General features: G+C 42.2%; 1 protein-coding gene across 1 annotated transcript; it reads right to left on the bottom strand.

The window, feature by feature from the left end:
• Positions 1-4: 4 nt before the first annotated feature.
• ccr10 (chemokine (C-C motif) receptor 10) lies at positions 5-5140 on the bottom strand. Its single transcript, XM_068599182.1, has 2 exons — positions 5116-5140; positions 5-1161 (listed from the first exon to the last, which is right to left on the bottom strand). Exons 1-2 carry the CDS (start codon positions 5138-5140, stop codon positions 5-7), a joined length of 1182 nt encoding a protein of 393 aa, XP_068455283.1.
• Positions 5141-13801: the final 8661 nt, after the last annotated feature.

The raw sequence follows: 13801 nt of genomic DNA, 5'->3' as shown, positions 1-13801 counted from the left end.
GGGGCTAAGAGTCTTTCCAGGGACACATCGGACCGCCGATCCTCGGACTGAAGGACGACCCCGCTCGACCGCCGGTCACGTGGGGGAGCCCCGGGGCCGGCGAGGAGATGGAGATGGAGTTGGTGCTCAGGCTCTGAGCGGCCAGCCGGCGGCCGCAGCCCGAGTCCCGGACGAGCCGCAGCACGTCGTGGCGGAAGCGCACGCCCACCAGGGCGTACAGGACCGGGTTGAGGCAGCAGCGGAAGTAGGCCAGCGTGCAGGTGACGTACTCCAGCAGCAGGCCGCAGAACGGCCCCGCCATCTTGCGCGACAGCACCACGGTGTGCGGCAGCTGGAACGCCAGGAACACGAGCACCAGCGCCACCATGAGCTTCAGGGTGCGCTGCCGGTGCCACAGCTTCCCCCGCCGCAGGGCGTCGCCGGCCCACAGCACCCGCGCCACCAGGGAGTAGCACGCCACCATGACGGCGAGCGACGCGCAGAAGACGGCGATGGCGGCGGCGTTGGTGGCCGTTTTGAGCCGCTCGCACCTCACCGCGCCGCAGTACGCGCCGCTCTCGTGCCACGCCGCCCCGGAGTAGAGGAGCTCGGGGAGGCTGAGCAGCACCGCGACGACCCACACGGCGACGGCGGCCGCCTTGCCGCCCGCCAGGATGCGCGCGCGCAGCCGCAGCACCTGCTGCGCGCGCGCCACCACCACGTAGCGGTCCACGCTCACGCAGGCCAGCAGCAGCAGGCCGCTGTACGTGTTGACGGAGTGGCATGCGCGCGCCGCCCTGTAGAGGGCGCCAGAGGAGGAGGCGGCGCCCAGCGTGTCCGCGGCCTGCAGCGGCAGCGTGAGCAGCAGCAGCAGGTCGGCCAGCGCCAGGTGGAACAGGAAGACGTCGGTGACGGAGCGCAGGCGCAGCCGGCGGTACAGGGCGAAGGTGGCGATCACCAGGCCGTTGCCCGCCACGCCGAGCAGGAAGATCAGGCTGAAGACGCACACCTGGAACACCTGGATGGCGAGCTCCTGCTCGCCGGCCTCGCAGAAGTCAGAGTCCCAGCTGTCGAAGTCCGTGGCGTTGCTCGTGTTGCTCGAGTTGCTCCACGCGTAGTCGGAGAGGTCGAAGCTCTCGTAGTCCGCGTAGCCGACGTCGTCCTGGAGGCTGAAATGCATCGCTGGAGGAGAGACAGAATTTATCAATGAGAAGGAAAGAATGATTAAAATGCATTCCCATCAACTTATGATTTTATTAAGAAGCTGAGTTAAAAACAACAACAACTAAAAGGATAGAAAACTGGAAACAACGTTTATGGCTCGAACTACTATGGCTTAAAATTTAAAAAATGTTTTGCACAATCCTTTTTCATAGTGTGTGTGTGTGTGCGTGTGTGCGTGTGTGCGTGTGTGTGTGTGTGTGTGTGTGTGTGTGTGTGTGTGTGTGTGTGTGTGTGTGATGTCCTGAGCTATTTGGACCCTGAAATTCCCTTCAGGGATCAATAAAGTAATTATATACTCATCTCTATTTTTTTTGACACGTTTTGCTTTTTTTGGTGTCTTTTTTACTTTTGATTTTCTGGTCCTTTTTTTGTAATTTATTGGTGATTTCTTTGTCATTTTATGTCACTTTTAGTATTTTTTTAATTTTTATTTTGTCCACTTTTTTCAATGAAATGTGTGTAAACATTACATAACACAACATGTATAGTTAGTTATTTTTGTCTTTTTGTGTCATTAGTCCTTTTCTGGTAATTTAATGTCACTTTTTGCAATTTCTTTTCATTTTTGTGTCTCCTTTTTTATGTAATGCCATGTGTGTGTGTGTGTATACATACATACATAAGACAACATGCATAATATCTGGTTGCAGCTTTGTTTGTGGTTCTGAGTTCAGGGACTTTTTTTGCATCTTTATCTTTGCGTGATATCTGGCAGGATGTGAACAGGCGCACTTTGAGATTATTTTTTATATTAATGTTTGTTAGTGTCAAGTTCAGTCTAAAGATTTGTAGATTGTTGAAAAGCTTTATATTCTTATATTTTTCCAGTGATGTACCACGAGTGTGACGTGTAAAGAGGATCCAGTGAAATAAAGCGGATGACACTTTCACATTTATTGAAGGTAAATTTTGGCCAAACAACCTGCAGCCTGAGGAATAAAAGCCTTCTGCGGCATCTGTACTGATGATGATGATGAAGATGAGTCATCCTGGGCTTCTACTAAATGTCACAGTTGCGTGAGGACTAAATTAAAAAGATAAAAACCTAGACACCAGAAGACTTCGCGACCTCAGGAAGCAGCAACTCCTCTGCGGGGCTGAAAGTGAGAGTCGCGCCGCCGGTTCCTCCAACCGGTTCCTTGACTCATTCCACCCGCGTTGCGTGCGACGGGCACCGGGTCGTTGTCTCGGGGGAAACGTGGGCAGCCTCTCGGCTCCAGATCAGTCAGCGTCGCGTGCCAGAAGCCCTCAGGGCCGTTTCCACAATCATGTTTTTATCATTTCATCTCTCGCTGCCGAGCCGCTCAGAGGTTCATGAGCTCTTTTCATATTTCACAACTTGATGCTGGATGTAGATATTAATGAGGAGGTTCCTTTGAGAAGGTAAGAGGAACCGCTGCGAAGAGGAAACTTGTTCCTGAGCGGGATATTTATGTTTTCTCTTTCAGTCCGGGTTACTTTTATTGTTCATTTACGGTCTTTTTTTACTTCATAATGCTCAAAGAAATTATTTAGACTTGGTTGTTCTGCTTTGTGACTTTAAGAACAAACAACGTTGATTAAATATAGAATATTTGTTGGCTGCTGAGGGAAAAACTGAAATGTCTTGTAGTCGATATGAATTTGAGTCATGGCGTCTTTTCTGATGAGATATAACACAACCTGAACAGTTTTGATTCATTATTTTAGTTTATTATGATGTATTCACTGTTATAGTGACATGAGTCCGATGTTTCCATGATGGTTCAATGAGGCAGAAGATTCACAAGAATAACTGCAGTTTCTGCAAAAAACTGTACGAGACGTTAAATTTGATATTGAACTATTTATTGAGCTCTTATATCATAAACCAGCCGCTTACGATCAATAAAAGTACTGCCATTAGGGTCAATTATATATATATATATATATATATATATATATATATATATATATATATATATATATATATATATATATATATATATATATATATATAGCAGCATTATTTATATGCATTTCAAAGTCAATCTTTATGCAGATGATAATATGGTCTACATGGTACTCTACAGGCTTTTAGTCTTATTCTGCGTCCTGAAAGCAGAAGTTTTGTGTACTTTTGTGTGTACTTTGTGTGTACGTTCACACTCGAGCTGTGAAACTGTGTGTGTTCTTGTCGCGTGTATTGTGACTACCAGGTTTCACACATTTGATCTCTGAAATATTGGACGACATCATCTGAAGGAAACATCTCGTGAAATGTTGGCATTACTTCACTCATTTAAATATTATTATAATCATCGTGTGTGTGCGCTAATAACATCAGAACTGCACAGTGAACATTATGCACATTTCAAATAACTAAGTTTAATTATCAGATTTCTATAACTCTCCTAATTGTTTCTATTTAATTAGTCATTTGTTAAATAAATGCTTTCATCTCGTGCGCGTTGCAGCAGGAGACCGTGAACATGAATCATCAGTTTGTTCACTTCTTGTCGGCGTTTTAACGTCGCTCGTCTTTTTTACGCCAGCGGTCAAAGTTTACACTAATTTATGAGTGTTTGAAGATTGTAAACATGAATGTCTTATCAAACATATTTATCAAAACTTCATATGTATACACAGATATTTTAGAGTGTTTTCTGTCATCCATCAGTCTGATCAAACACAATGGACCATCAGAACACGGACAGCTGCTGGGAACGGGCCTCTAGACACGATGCAGATGTTTCATTAAGAACCAGAGGTTTCACCTGGAAGAGTCTTTCACCACATTAACAATGTTTATTATCTATTTATGATTCACTTCATGCTATCTTCATTGATCAAATCAGAGCTTTTCTTTGAAGAATAAGACATTTCTAAGTGAGCCCAAACCTTTGAACGCTGGTGTAAATAAGATCTGACAATAATTTATATTTTTAACCTAAAACATTTGTGTCACATCATGAGCTCAACGCTACACATCATCTTCAGTTCTGCAGAACTCTTCCCTCAAATTGCGTCTGCAACGGCAACGAGCAATATCAGGAAGCCCCGGCTGCACGTCAGCAGCAGAGGCAGCAGCTGCGCATATTTCAGTCATATCTCACAGTTTTGACATATTTCAGTCATATCTCATAGTTTTGACATATTTCAGTCATATCTTTGCACATATTTCATTCATATCTCACAGTTTGCACATATTTCAGTCATATCTTTGCACATATTTCAGTCATATCTCAGTGCGTGACTCTGCTGTCAGGCGGCTGCCAGCAGGGACCCAGGTCACCAGAGTCCTCTTTCTGCTGGAGCCCCAATATGAGCATCATATTTCATCCCTCGTTAGACTCATGAGGGTTTTTCTCTGAGACGACTGCAGACTGTAAATAATCTCACTTCAGTGTATTCGACATTTCTTACACGCGCGTGTGAATATGAGTCACGTGTGAGCCGCAACTGCAAGACAGCGGAGCTCGTGGGACTGATCCCATGATGTCATGTCAGTGAGTGATTTATGAATATGTGAAAAAATGTTTTTGTTTTTTACACGCAAGCTCAGTTATGATTGTAAATGTATTTATTGAAAAGTACTTAACCTTTTGAATTTTGGCCCATAATACATATTTATAATTTCCACATTATATATACATATTTATATATATATATATATATATATATATTATATATATATATAATATTATATTGTATAATATTATATATATAATATAATATATATATATATAATATATATATTATATTATATATAATATTATATATATATATATATATATATATATATATATATATATATATATATATATATATATATATATATATATATATATATATATATATACATATAAATGAAGTATCAAAATGTTTTAGCTAAATTCAATATAAAAATGATAAAACTCTGGAACAAGGCTGCATGTGGTCTGATGGTCTTACCTGAGCTGTTGGAGGTGTTCTGCATGTCCGGAGCGTTCCTCCTGTGTGGTGGAGGTTTGAGGCGCTGCCTCCCTTAGAGTCAGACCCTGAACCTGCTCAGCCAATGAAACGGCTCCAGCAGCGCTGACCTCGGTGACCTCCTGGGTGTCTTGTTTTCGTGTCTCTGAGATGACTCTGTGGGATCCTTCTGATCATTTGACTTTCTCTCACATGATTTCTGCTCAGCAGAACCATCCTCATGTGTTTACGCTGCAAACCTTCTGCATGGAGGGATTTCTAGCTCAGTGATTACGATCAATATTAAGTATTTTGAATAAACTGCACACTTGGTCACAGCTGGAGGTTCAGCGGGCGGGCGACACGCTTCAGGGCGTGCCGGCCGGCGGCCACAAAACGACAGTTTACCACCTTTTGTTCACGAGGTCATGAGGTCGCTTGTGGAGTTATTGCTAGTCGCAGCACACAGGACTAAAAGAACATCTTGATCCATTTTTGTGTCAAGAAATTCAAAGTTCAACTTTTAAATATTAAATTAAATTGGCGTCATTTCCGCTTGAAAGACGACTCCATCGATTATTAACGTCGTTGCAAAGCGAACGCGTTACGTGATCCAGCGTGGCCACATGAAAACAGCTCTACTGTGCATGGTCGAGTCATGTGATGACCTCTGACCTTTCCATGAGACTTGATGCAGCAGCTGGCTGGAGTCATACATTAAGAGAAACCAGTGAACCACGGTGAATAGTTTGAGCAGCAGCGTTAAGGAGCTCTGATATTAAAGTTAGTTCTGTAGTTTGTAAAATGTTTCTTCTGCTTTTTAAAAAAAGGCTATAACTTTAAAAGGTTATTTATTGCAACTTTACATGTTTGTATTTTACATGTACGTATATATTTTGTGCAAATAAATGAAATCAAAGTCATCGCAAACTATAAAACATGTAGCGCAACAGTGATAAATAGGATTGTATCATCTGCATAAAAATTGACTTTTGCAATGTTGAGCGAATAAATACAAACTACAAACACGTGAATCATAGGAGGCCCAGAACCGATCCCTGTTGGACACCTTTATGAGTGAATTAAACAGAGGCTGCACCTGATGCACCTGATGCACCTGATGCACCTGATGCACCTGATGCACATGATGCACCTGATGCACCTGATGCACCTGATGCACCTGATGCACCTGATGCACCTGATGTACCTGATGCACCTGATGCACCTGATGCACATGATGCACCTGATGTACATGATGCACCTGATGTACCTGATGCACCTGATGCACATGATGCACCTGATGCACCTGATGCACCTGCTGCACCTGCTGCACCAGCAGTGCTCGCTGCAACCCGCGGCGGCGTGACGCTGCAGAGCTTTGAGCCTCGGCGGCGGCATCAGACCATGAGAAGAGTTTGATGGGAACCGGCGTGTTGACAGCTCTTTCTCCAGCGCGGTTTCGTTAAACTTCTGCCAGCTTGTTTGTGCGGTTATTGTTAGCTGTGTGAAACCGGCGACCCGGCCTTCAACCCGCCAACACAACGTTCAGGCGGCTCGTGATTGGCTCGTCGGCTCGATGGCGACTTTCCTCCACAAGAGGTTTCGAGGTCGCAGTCATTTCATCTGCTTCTTCCTGTGTTTCATTGTTTTGAAATTAAACAATTACTTAAAATGCATTGAACTGTTTCTTCAGTTTAGCTTCAGGCTAGTTGTTATCACCTCTATTAGCATATTTATTCATTCATAAAACAATTTAAAAAAAGCTTCCTACACATTTATCAGTTCAACCAAATTAATAGTTTATTAAGAGATGTTTTAGACAAAAGTTTAAATTTAGTCAAATGTCCCACAATTTAATCTTTAAGATTTAATATTGTCCAAAACAAATTGTGTGTATATGATAAAAGTATTTTTTTTTAAATAGTTTTCAATAACCAAATTATATTTAAAATGCAACTTAAATCCACATGTATCATTATTATTATTATTATTATTATTATTATTATTATTATTATTATTATTATTTGTAGTATTTAAAATACGTGTGAGGCTCGTGCTAAACATTTTATAATGGGTGTAAATAAAGTTGAATAATTAAAATATGCCTTGTATATTAAAGAAAAACAAATATAAACATATAAAACACACTTTTATATGTTTGTTTGTTGTATGTTTTATGTTGTTTGTTGTTTGTTGTTCGCGACACTGAGTCCGCCGGCTATTTTTAAAATATCTGTCCTCAAACGTAAAATGTTGTATAAATACATGAATATAAGTAACTGTACACAAACTGTGCCTTAATAAAATAGTCTATAGTTGCATCAATCGACTTCAGGAAGGTTGTTTTCTCAGTATGACACACACACACACACACACACACACACACACACACACACACACACACACACACACACACACAATACAAATTGCACAACATTTACAGCGTTAACAAACAAATCCTCGTCGCGGTCTCTCTGGTTTCCGTCTCTTGTCGTCGTTCCGCTGCTCGTCCTTCATGAACGTTTCTCCTCCGTGTCTTTCAGCTGAAGGCTTCTACTTCCTGTCCGGTGGACAGGAAGTAGAACTACTTCCTGTCTGGTGGAGACTGAAGCCACTGCCAGGAAAAAAAGCTCCAACATCCTGCACATTTAAAAGAAGGAAAGAGGAAGAAAGCCCACAGACAACAGGAAGTTGTTGCGCTGCACGCAGCAGCTCGTGGTGTTAGCGGCACGAGCTCTCCAGTGGTTAAACATTCTGACGTCTACATTTCTCTGCACTAAATTCAGCCTCTTGTGTATCGTTGTGGCTCCATCTTTGTTGCACACCTTCACCAACACGTCAACGCTCTCTGTGGTCGTGGACGAGCTGTGTGTGTGTCTGTTTGTGTGTCTGTTTGTGTGTTTTGGGTCCGGCAGCTCCGGCTTCCTGCCTCCGGCTCCGTCTCCTCGGTCCTGCAGCCGCCGCCGCTGCTGCTAAGTGGAGGAGGAAATCCCTTAAGAGGGTTTTAAGTGAGTATAAGTGAGAGCAGGAAACCCTCCGTTTACCCACAATGCCGCTCACCCCAGGACAGGACGGACCCATTCCAATTAAGAGCTTTATCTGCGTCGTATTATCGTGTGTTTACGGCCTCAGGCTCAGTCCAGACATGCCGCTTCTTCCCCTCGTGCCCCACACAGATGGACTCATGTGTTTTTATTGTTTGTATGAAACAGGTAATAACTATCACACAACATGAGCGCCAAAATCCTACAGATTGCAAATATGCAATATATGGACTATGCAGACTTCTATACAACCAGAGGAGTCTCCCCTTGCTGGTCAGGAGAGAGAAAGCCACTTTAAACCATTAAAATATTGGACTTGTGGACCTCCTGTAAAGCAGCAGATCCTTATCTCCTCTTCGTCCCTCCTTCTTCCTCTTCCCTCGTCTGTTCATTAGTGAAATTCCAGCATCACCGAACCACAAACGCACAACCACAACAAACACAGCCAACGGCGACAAAGAGGGTTGGGCTTGTCTTTGGCGCCTCGGCTCACCGGTCGGCCTCGAAGCTTACCGACAACCCGCTCGCCGCGCAGCAGCATGAAGCTGCTCCTGCTCCTGCTCCTGCTCGGCGGTACGTATCCGACCTCACGACCTCGCCGCACAAAGTGCTTTAGCTTCAAGGACGAGTTGTTTCCTTTGAGCTTCTTAGCATTTCCTGTGTTTGGGGTCCATTGCTCTCCAGCAAAAGGGAAAGCTGGCCTGAGAGTCTCCTGAAAGATGAGAGGGAATTGTTCTGGTGATGTGAATCTGTGTCTTCAGGCAACGTGACATCACAGACGAGCAACGGGACCAAAGAGGAGCCGAGCAACGTGGAGAGCAACCGGACATCCAGAGAGTTCGTCACCAGTAAGACCTTTTCCATCTCCTCGGCGTGAACGATCGCTTGGTTTATCAGGATGTTAGAGAGTTTAAATGTTAGAGAGTTAAAATGTTGGAGAGTTTAAATGTTAGAGAGTTTAAATGTTGGAGAGTTTAAATGTTAGAGAGTTTAAATGTTGGAGAGTTTAAATGTTGGAGAGTTTAAATGTTGGAGAGTTTAAATGTTAGAGAGTTTAAATGTTGGAGAGTTTAAATGTTGGAGAGTTTAAATGTTAGAGAGTTTAAATGTTGGAGACTTTAAATGTTGGAGAGTTTAAATGTTGGAGAGTTTAAATGTTGGAGAGTTTAAATGTTAGAGAGTTTAAATGTTGGAGAGTTTAAATGTTAGAGAGTTTAAATGTTGGAGAGTTTAAATGTTGGAGAGTTTAAATGTCCTCCAACAAATGTTCAATCTGGCATCATTGAAGGCAACAAGCGTGAACATTTTGAACCAGAACTTTAGCTGGAACCTACGGTAGCTCATTCCCGCCACACAAATAAAAAAAATCAGGACCAAAATTAAAAAAAAAAAATTAGGACGGAAAAAAGAAAAATTAGGGACAAAAAAATTAAAAATTAGGACCAAAAAAAAGGGGGTCAATAAAAAAAAAAAAGAAAAATCAACTTTTTTTTTCTTTTTGTTGATGAAAAAAAAAAACATCTGAGCAATATGTTTTTTTTTTTCGTTGCCTTTTTTCAAGTCAACGAGGAAAAAAAAGATTTTTTTTTTTTGGTCCTGATTATTATTATTATTATTTTTTGTCCTAATTTTTTTTTTTTTTGGTCCTAATTTTTTTTTGTGTGTGTGGCGGAAATGGGCTTCCATAGAACCAGTCAATAATTTTTGATTTTGACAATTTTTCATCCACTGTGATTGTCAGTAAATTGTCTGACAATCCATCTGCTCGTCGTTTGTCGTTTACAAAGTCAAGGAAAAGAAAAGCATGTTGACGTTTGAATCAACAGGAAGAGAATAATCCTGATTAGAAGCTGAAAGGCGAGCAAGTTACGTTTGTGTTTTTCCAATAAACATAAAATGTTCCTTTTTTTATATGACAAATTGCTGTATTTCTTTTAAATCGTGTCGACTTCAGAATCAGAATCATTTATTCACGAGATATGTTTCCACAGACGAGGACGAAGTTACACGATTCATCACAAACATTTATCTCTGTAATTTGTTCACCGACAACGGAGAATATCGCTCAAATAAAGGTTTGTTTTTGTTGTTTTGTTGCCTGCAGCTACGATGAAACCAGGCAACTGGACCTCCAGTTTGTTCGGAGACGAGACGCGACTCTTTGAGGAGGAACTGAGGAACCAAACGATCATCACCGAGGACGACGGTGAGCGCCGACAGGAAACTCACATCACAAACAGGACAATTAAAGTGACTGACAGCTGATCAGACACTTTAAATGTCCTGTTTCTGAGAACGTATGAGGCGATTCAAGGCGTCCGTCAGAGACGCTGAATAACGCACTTTATTATTCACATGACGGCGCCGCTGGTTCTTTGCAGAGCGGTTTCAGGACCCGGACGACGAGCTGCCGGGCCGACGATGCCGAGAGGACGACCTGGAGAGGATAAGTGAGGCTTACTGTCTGGAAACGTTTCACTCAGAAATGTTGTCCGTCAGCCCGGAAAGCAGGTGTGAGCTGGAAAATATCATCAGGTGAGATGACAGAGAACACATGAAGCAGAGACTTCTATACAACCAGGGGAGTCGCACCTGGTGGTCAGGAGAGAGAATGCAACTTTAACACATGAAGCATAGACTTCTATACAACCAGAGCAGTCGCCCCTGGTGGTCAGGAGAGAGAATGCAGCTTTAACACATGAAGCAGAGACTTCTATACAACCAGAGGAGTCGCCCCCTGGTGGTCAGGAGAGAGAATGCAGCTCTAACGCATGAAGCATAGACTTCTATACAACCAGAGGAGTCGCCCCCTGGTGGTCAGGAGAGAGAATGCAGCTTTGACACGTGAAGCATAGACTTCTATACAACCAGAGGAGTCGCCCCCTGGTGGTCAGGAGAGAGAAAGCAGCTTTAACACATGAAGCAGAGACTTCTATACAACCAGAGGAGTCGCCCCTTGGTGGTCAGGAGAGAGAATGCAGCTTTAACACATGAAGCATAGACTTCTATACAACCAGAGGAGTCACCCCCTGGTGGTCAGGAGAGAGAATGCAGCTTTAACACATGAAGCATGGACTTCTATACAACCAGAGGAGTCGCCCCCTGGTGGTCAGGAGAGAGAATGCAGCTTTAACACATGAAGCATGGACTTCTATACAACCAGAGGAGTCACCCCCTGGTGGTCAGGAGAGAGAATGCAGCTTTAACACATGAAGCATAGACTTCTATACAACCAGAGGAGTCGCCCCCTGGTGGTCAAGAGAGAGAAAGCAGCTCTAACACATGAAGCATAGACTTCTATACAACCTCTATACGATCTCTTCCAGACCTTACAACGAGTGCACGGTGTGTTTGGAGATGGTGTCGAACTTGTTGGACTGTTTCTACCCGAACCCGGTGGTCCAGGGTTTGTTCCTCTCCCTCCACTTCGAATACTTCCTCAACTGCTCGGCTGCCGCCGGCTCTGAGGCCGAGCTGGTGGACGCTCCTCGCCGGCTGGTGCTCGCCCTCACGCTGGTCCCCGTGGGCATCGTCCCCGTCCTGGTTTACCTGGTGGTTTGGAAAAGTGGCGTTAAGGAGTGAAAGTGGCGTGAAGGAGTGAAAGTGGCGTGAAGGAGTGAAAGTGGCGTGAAGGAGTGAGTCGAGCTGGACGCCGTCGCTCCGTCACGCGTCAACATGAACGCCTTTGTGTTAAAAATAGGAAAATAAAAGGTGAGGATGAAGTTATGAAGCAAACTTAAATGTCTTTTTTCGTTTGGATATGTTTGTTTTTATGTGTTTTACTGACACTTAGTATGTTACACTGGCCCTTTAAATATGAACGTATAACCAGGAGTGGGTTAGCCTAGCTTAGCATAAAGAAAAGGGGGAGACTGCAAGTCTAAAGTCAGCACCTCTAAACTAATAAACACAATACTCTCTGACTAAAATGTGTTATGTACTCTCTCTCTCTCTCTCTCTCTCTCTCTCTCTCTCTCTCTCTCTCTCTCTCTCTCTCTCTCTCTCTATATATATATATATATATATATATATATATATATATATATATATATATATATATATATATATATATTTTGACTTTGTGAATCTTTGCTGAGCTAAATAATAAAAATGTATTTTCTGGGTAAAGAGCCGACATATTAACAAACTTAATAATTATACTTTTTTTCCATTTGTTTTAAATCTCTAATTGTAACTTCTTATTTACTTTTATTATAATTATTGTATTTATTTGTTAACATAAATCAGATTTCTCTATGTACGACGTGTTTTGTCTTTTTTCAAGAGCCAGGATGTGTATTCATGACTTTAAAGATGTTTACCTATTTGTTGTTGTTTATGTTTTTAATCTTCTCTTTTTTGCAATTAAATAAATAAACTAAAGCAAGTGCAGCAGACACGAGGACACAAACAGTTTCACTACCCGACGCTTCTAAGAAAACCAAGTTATCCTAAATCTGATGATACGTGTGTGTGTGTGTGTGTGTGTGTGTGTGTGTGTGTGTTTGTGTGTGTGTGTGTGTGTGTGTTTGTGCTATCTCTGTGAGGACAAACTTGAGTTTCACACTTTGAGGACATTTGTTTTCAAGAGGAGTCGGCGTCTTCAAAGGGTTTCAGAGCGGTTTGGGTTAAAGTGTGGTTCAGATCGGAGGGTTAGATAACACTGTGAGTCAATGAGAGTCCTCACAAGTAGGGCAGGATACACACACACACACACACACACACACACACACACACACACACACACACACACACACACACACACACACACACACACACACCTCCCAATGCCAACTTTACCAGCAGTACACACAGTTTGTGGTAAACGTTCATACTTTTGGCTCTGAAAGGAAACAGTGACATCTAGTGGTTCACATGAGGAAAAAGAAAATTGCACGGCAGCGCGGTCACTGCAGAGGTCCAGTAGGTTGAAGCACTGGGAGCACTGGGAGCACTGGGAGCACTGGGAGCACTGGGAGCACTGCAGAATGGCTCTCATGCTGATGTGGTGTCGATTGACTGAATTCCACTAATACCGAAATATACAGTCATACATAATCCTGTAAACACACATCTATTATATTACATTTGAATAAATATGGATATATTATTATAATTACATATATAATATACTTGTATTATTATGAAGGTAGATTTGTGTCTCTTTTACCCGAGCAAATTTTTAGTTTGTAAGTAAATTATCTCCAAATCTTTGATCTCAATAAAAACAATCGCTCTAAAAAAATTTTTTTTTTAAATGCTCTCCAAAAAGAAAAATACGCTCTCAAAACTAAAATTTGTTCTAAAAAAAAAAAAAAAAAAAAGCTCTCAAAACTAAAATTTTCTCTAAAAAAACAAACAAAAAAAGCTCTAAAAAAAAATTTGCTCTCAAAAATTATTTTTTTTTAAAAACATATGTGCAACTTAATCTCCATCAGATTGGAATAAATTACCTTTAAATAGTCTTAAAACAGAATAATTGATCATCGTTCAATAGATTGTGTCTCAGGTGTTTTTTCACTGTTGTATTAAACAACACTGTGTTGTATTGTTGTACTGAGAGTTTGTGTGTAACCTCCGTGAAGACGACGTGGTTCCTTGAGGTTTATATATAATACTGTATAATATCATATACACAGTACATA

Source organism: Clinocottus analis, unplaced genomic scaffold, assembly GCF_023055335.1.
Source record: "Clinocottus analis isolate CAN_PGR_092001 unplaced genomic scaffold, fCliAna1.0.p SCAF_44, whole genome shotgun sequence".
Taxonomy (NCBI): domain Eukaryota; kingdom Metazoa; phylum Chordata; class Actinopteri; order Perciformes; family Cottidae; genus Clinocottus; species Clinocottus analis.
Note: the sequence above shows the minus strand (reverse complement) of the source record. Positions and strands in the feature narration are given on the sequence as shown.